General features: G+C 36.6%; 1 protein-coding gene across 1 annotated transcript in view; it reads left to right on the forward strand.

Annotated features, from left to right (window-relative positions):
- ATP8B3 (ATPase phospholipid transporting 8B3) overlaps positions 1-6,227 on the forward strand; it is an 81,572-nt gene that overhangs the window by 29,992 nt on the left and 45,353 nt on the right. Inside the window, exons 4-6 of the mRNA XM_018563726.1 lie at positions 82-180; positions 1,766-1,827; positions 2,050-2,126. Of these exons, the coding sequence (XP_018419228.1) occupies positions 82-180; positions 1,766-1,827; positions 2,050-2,126 (238 nt within the window). The remainder of the gene's footprint in view (positions 1-81; positions 181-1,765; positions 1,828-2,049; positions 2,127-6,227) is intronic.

Here is a 6,227-nt window from a genome sequence, read left to right on the forward strand (position 1 = left end):
TATATATAAAAATATCACATACTGTATATTATTTAACAAAACAAATAGAAAGTGTTTGTGAAGAATCCTGTTTTTCTTTAGACTATTCCTGCTATTTCAACTTTACCATGGTTTGCCATAATGTTACCCTTGCTCTTTCTGCTAATCATACGAGGAATTAAAGACCTTATTGATGATTTGGTAAGTAACAACCATTGTATTTAACCTTTCTATTTACCCTACTATTTGCAAACATATAATGCTATGGTTGAATACACTGTAATGAAAAGTTAGAATATGGATTGCAATGCACTGGCTGTTCATACAGTGACTTTACATTTTAAAATTCAACAGAATGTTACACATACAAGAGGATAAACAGAATAAGGTACAGAGTCCTCTAATAACTTTATTAGTACAATGTTTTTGAACTGCTAGTAAAGTAATCTCGCTGCTAGAGATTGTTCAAAGATTACTGATAAAGAAACTTGAAACCTTCCATCTGAGTTAAACTTCAGCAGGCATAATTATTTTCAGAAGAGCAGAGTGACATGGAATCATGAGAGAGATTGTGTAGAGAGAACGTTCTCTCTAAGTTAACCATGAAACAAGCACACACATATACATTTTCTTGTACTCTACACACTGTATATACAAGAATTTGAGGTGCAGAAACTTTCCAGCATTCCTTCTATGGTTAACATTCAAACATTTTAAACTAGAAAGAAATCCTCCTATCTCCTGATGGTATGGAAAAAACTGATTAACACAGGCCTCATTAAAAACCCCCAGCAAAATTGAGGTCTTATGAGAAGCTTTGCCCTTCTCAGATACATACAGAGGACATAATGGTGTTTTTGGGAATCAAATTAAAGGTCAGAGGTATTACAATTGCTAACATTCCCCACTCACTGTTATCTGGCACTTCTTTGAGTGCCCGGTGGCTGTGCATAGTAATACCTCATTGCCTCTTAAAATTCACATTATAGTGTCTGTAGTGTACTTTAGGCAGGGCTCCTGACATTACCCAACAGCCACTGAGGCTGCATACATGGTATAGTGGCCCATTTGGTCCACTGGATTCTGTTTTTTTTTTTTAAATTCTGGCCTTTTTTAAATGGGGATTAACCTCCTGGCCAGTGTTGTACTGTATATGCAGTTTTCCAGGTCACCGTAATGTTTTAAAGTTTTGGAAATTATTTCTAATTTCAAGTACCTGTACTGCTAATACTGCCATTTTGAACCTGAAATCTAACATTTAAGGGGCTTGCCTTCTGATTTAACCTGCTTGTCTTTTGATTTCTAATAGTTAAAGGTTTGTGTGTGTTCCAATAGAGGTGGCTATACAGCTGGGTCCTGCATTTCATAGGTGATGGTTTTTCAAAGACCTGCCACCTCCTGTTTTCTAATAACTTGTACAGCTGCTAACTAGAGAAAACACAAGAATACCACTGCAAACTGTCACATATCAATAATATATTTAAAGGAGTTGCCTTTTATAACGTTTAGAACATCTCATGCTTCCAAACAGAGGATGTCCTATATGCAGCATATTTAAGAAGCAGCCAATAATGGTTCAAAAGCTGCAAATAATGATGCAAAGTGGTCGCTATTGTCTAATTTCATAGTTTAATTTAGTAAACACAATATATATAACATTTTACCATCTTCAACATGTTTTGTTTCTTTGTTACCCTTTGGTTTATTCATTTTTGCAACTTACAAATTAGTTCACAGATGTTTAGGAAGTGCATCTAATATTACAACTAATACCATTTTTGTACAGGCCCGACACAAAAGTGACAAAGACATAAACAACCGACCATGTGAGATCCTTAAAGGAGAAAGGTAATTTTTTTTAATTTGACTTTTTTTTTTTTTTGAAAGGTCCTGCTCATCTATTGTATTTTCTAGCCTACTGGCATTTTTAGACATGTCTTTTAATAATATTTTATTGCTTAGATTTTATAATTTCTCATTCCTAAATTACAATTTGGCAGTGATAAGTGACATTTCATTAAGATCTAAGGGCACATGCTTATTTTATATTTTGCTGATCTATATTTACAGTTTCTTCTGGGAGAAATGGAAGGACATTCAGGTTGGAGATATTATTCGGCTGCATAAGGATGATTTTGTGCCAGTAAGTATAAATTTGCAAAATTCAATATGTCCCTCAAATTGGTGCATCAACTCTGTGAATCATTTCGAAATCCTGAGTTTACTTAATGAATACATTGTCAGAATGTTTATACTGCTCTAATAAACAGTTCTCTATTTATGAAAACAAGCAAGGATCTGTAATTAAGAAGATTCCCAACTTATTTCCACAAATCAAAATTTCGTTATTTGCGGTAACTTGAAGACAAGATGAATACAATAGTGTACCAAAATATATATATTTAATAATTAAAAACAAAGAATAAGGATCAAATCATTTCAATCAATTTAATAACACAGGTAATGTGTAAATTATTACCACAGGATATTAATTCAAAATATAAAGGTAACCAAATAAAATAACTTTTTAAATGCAATGAGTATCTTATCAGTAGCTCACAGAATAAGGAAACAAAAGGTTCGGAATTGACACGTGACTTCTCCCAGCAAACAGATGTTTACAAACTCAAACTTTTAACAGCGCATGGGCAAAATTTGTCCCATCATGCACAGGGTTGGCTATAGCCCCAGACTATATTCGAAGTAAAGACAAATTTCCACCAATTGAATTAAATATACATCAAACTAGACCATTGACTGGAAGCTAAAATCAGCTCCACGGAGATTATACAAATGTATATATTTATCTCCCAAGATTGAAAGATATAATTTGTACTGCAGTTAAAATTATCTCAAATCAATCCAGATCCTACAAACTAAATGGTCTATTCGGATATAGATGTGGCTAATCAATTGCCTAATATAAAGATAGAAATTTATACTTTACCAGAAATACAAAATTAGTTGTCTGAAAGAAGTCAGCTGTCACAGTCCAGAAACAAGGGATGGTCAGGTTCTCTTTAGTTCAGTTCCCTTGGACAGCCATCCTCAGCTTCCGACCTGTACCCTTAGTATATATTTCCTTACTGTCTTTTCTTTGCTGGATCCCTCCTTGCTGGCTCTCCTCAACCTTTATACCCCGGAGAATGTCGGCGTGGTTTGGTCTTCCACGTGATTAATGACGTCAGAGTATATCAATTTACTACGTACCTCTTCCTCGCCATCACCACAAGGGGGCTCTATTGTTCTATGTAAAAGTTTAAGTAGTTTCATTTAATTATAATATCTAATAATTCTAATATTTTCAAAAGATCTAGTTGAAAGATAACCTCTGACCTAAGCTTTGGACAAACCCATAAATATAGTGAGGAGTAAAATCCCATGACAACTTCTGCCCGACTGACCATCTCATCGTCGATTTACAACCTTAAGAAAATCTAAGCCAGGGCACTTAACATTCTTTCTCAAAATACTTTTAAAGTGAGGTAATTACTTCAAGACACATTGGCTTTTCACCACCTAATTCTATGTACTTAAAAATATAAAACCCCCATATTAATAATACACACTAATATATTTCAATGGGTACACTCAAACAATATATAATGGATATAGTTTGGATATTATAAAAGTACATGTATAAAATTTTACTTGAAATTAGTCAATTAATTAGGAGGACCTGGATAAAATAGGGGAGTGGGCATTAATGTGGCAGATGAGGTTTAATGTCGATAAATGCAAAGTAATGCACTTTGGAATTAAAAATAAACAAATGGGTTATACAATTATGGGTATGCCGCTGGGGAAGTCAGAAATGGAGAAGGATTTGGGGGTCATTGTAGACCAAAACTGAAAGGTAGTTTGCATTGCAAAGGCTGCTGTAAACAAAGCTAGCAGTATCTTGTCCTGTATTAAAAAGGGGATGTATTGCAGGGACAAGTCTATAATTTTGCCACTTTATAGATCATTGGTTCGACCTCATCTGGAGTACGCGGTCCAGTTCTGGTCACCAGTACTAAGAAAAGATGTCCTTGAGTTGGAAAAAGTCCAGCGCAGGGCAACCAAACTAATTAGGGGTATGGAGGACCAGAGCTACGAGACAAGGCTACTAAATTTAAACATGTTCACATTGGAGGTGAGGAGATTAAGGGGGGATATGATCTCCATGTACAAAATCTTCAATGGTGGTAGCAACATTAGCGATAAACTGTTTAAAATGAACTCCATTACAAAAACTAGAGGCCACCACCTAAAATTGGTGGAAAAAAAAATCCAGCACAAGGGGCGAAGGGGGTTCTTCACAGTAAGATCAGTTAGGGTCTGGAACTCACTGCCACAGGCGGTGATTTCAGCAAATAATGTGGAATTGTTCAAGAAACTTTTGGACGATTTCTTAAGGGACCGTAATATACAGGGGTACAGGTACTCCTAAAATGAGATCCTAATAGGTTGGACTTGATGGACTAATGTCTTTATTCAACCTCAAATACTATGTAACTATGTAACTATATATAGATGCTGCATATAATATAATAATATAATAACATTATTGCTAATATTATCACTGCAATGAATAGTAATGTTTCATCAGGCAACTTTTAAATAAGCCCCTTTCCCTATTCATTGAGAGAGAGAAAAAAAAAAACTTTGAACATTCCAGTCTCTTGTACATTGTCTTCAGTAGAGGCATGAAAGTCATCAATCTCATCCATAGGCTGGCAGCATCCTTATCTTTGGTACTTGTCTGAGACCCCCACAATTTACGACCGGAGAACGTTTATGCTAAGATTCTTAAACTTTTCTGTGAGAGTCTTTGTCTAAGAAGCATGAACTGGCATTCACCTTTTTAGCAAGCAGACAAAATGGCTACCATGATGTCCATATACAGATCTGTAAAATAATATGTATAGGCCTTTAAAATTTATTCCTTTCTGCCCAATTGTTCTGACAACATCTCCTGTAAGTAGGGGTATTTGGTAAGAGCTTGCTGATAGCTTAAAGGAAAGGTGTACTAAGAGAAACAAATAGTGTGCCATTGCATCTCCAAATACATGTTCGTTAGTTGTCTTTATCTTTGTTACTTAGTTGAGCTGAATCCTGAACCGAGTCCAGAAGATGTGGATCAGAAGCCCTGTATGGCCACAGAGTCTCCCACATAGAGCTAATGATTCTGGATATATTATGAAGAGTCTTGTTGACGCAATGGCTTCAAGTACCATTTAAATAGCACCTTATAAGTACACATGAAAGTTTTAAAAGCATACTGCCATAATAAATCCCAGGTGTCAGCGGATGGGGAAAGTTGAATCCCATGGAGAAAGGTCAGGAGGAAATGTGTCAGAACCCAAGATTAGAGGATGAGGCCCCTGTGCAGATAGAGGTAAACAGAAAAGCAGGGCCTAAAAGATTTGAAGAACAGGTGCTAAGCACAATTTTAGACCTGCAATTGAGACATAGGGGGTGATTTACTAACCTAAACACATGCACGCACCAGGTGCGTGTGATTTTCACACAGCAAAACGTATTTATCAACCAAAAAGTCTCTAAAAGCATATTTCCACTAATGCCATATATGGAAAAATCATGCACATGATGCATATATAATGCTGCTTCACAGTTTAGACAAAAATGGTTAGCTCATGCATTTACATTCCTGCATTCATCAATGCAAACAAGACAACATAGAGCTAATTTACACAACATCACCTTGCAGGGCTTTGCACAACACACCTGCTGGGTGTGTACACACTACAAAGGTGTTTAGATTCCACCCATAGATCATGCTGGGAGGGAACACACTACAGAGGTGTATACATGTTCATGGTGTGTTTATAAGGTTAGTAAATCAACCCCATAGTATTGCTAATCTTATAACCTTGAAAGGCAGCCACATTTTTCTAATGTTTTGTGAGGGTTCTGAAGTTGCATTCTTGAATTAGTTAGGGTCAACAGAATATCTTCAGAGAATTAGCAAGGTTTATATTCCTTAAATTTAACTAAAAGCCTTTGGACGTAGAGGTCCAATCGAATGGCAACCACCAGGGTATATTCGCTACCAGAGCTGTTTTTGAACCTGTATTAACCACTTCCGGGCCGCAATACGTCTATAGACGGCGGCCCTTTGAAGCAGCCGTGTTCTTGGTACCGCTCTTAACAGCAGGCGAGTGCTGTTAATTTACAAGCGATCCGGCGTCTGTACAGGCGCTGGATCGTTTGTACCGTGCGGCGGCGCCCCCCCTCCCCCTGCC

This window comes from Nanorana parkeri, unplaced genomic scaffold (assembly GCF_000935625.1).
Source record: "Nanorana parkeri isolate BGI_ZX_2015 unplaced genomic scaffold, ASM93562v1 scaffold690, whole genome shotgun sequence".
In the NCBI taxonomy this organism is placed as follows: domain Eukaryota; kingdom Metazoa; phylum Chordata; class Amphibia; order Anura; family Dicroglossidae; genus Nanorana; species Nanorana parkeri.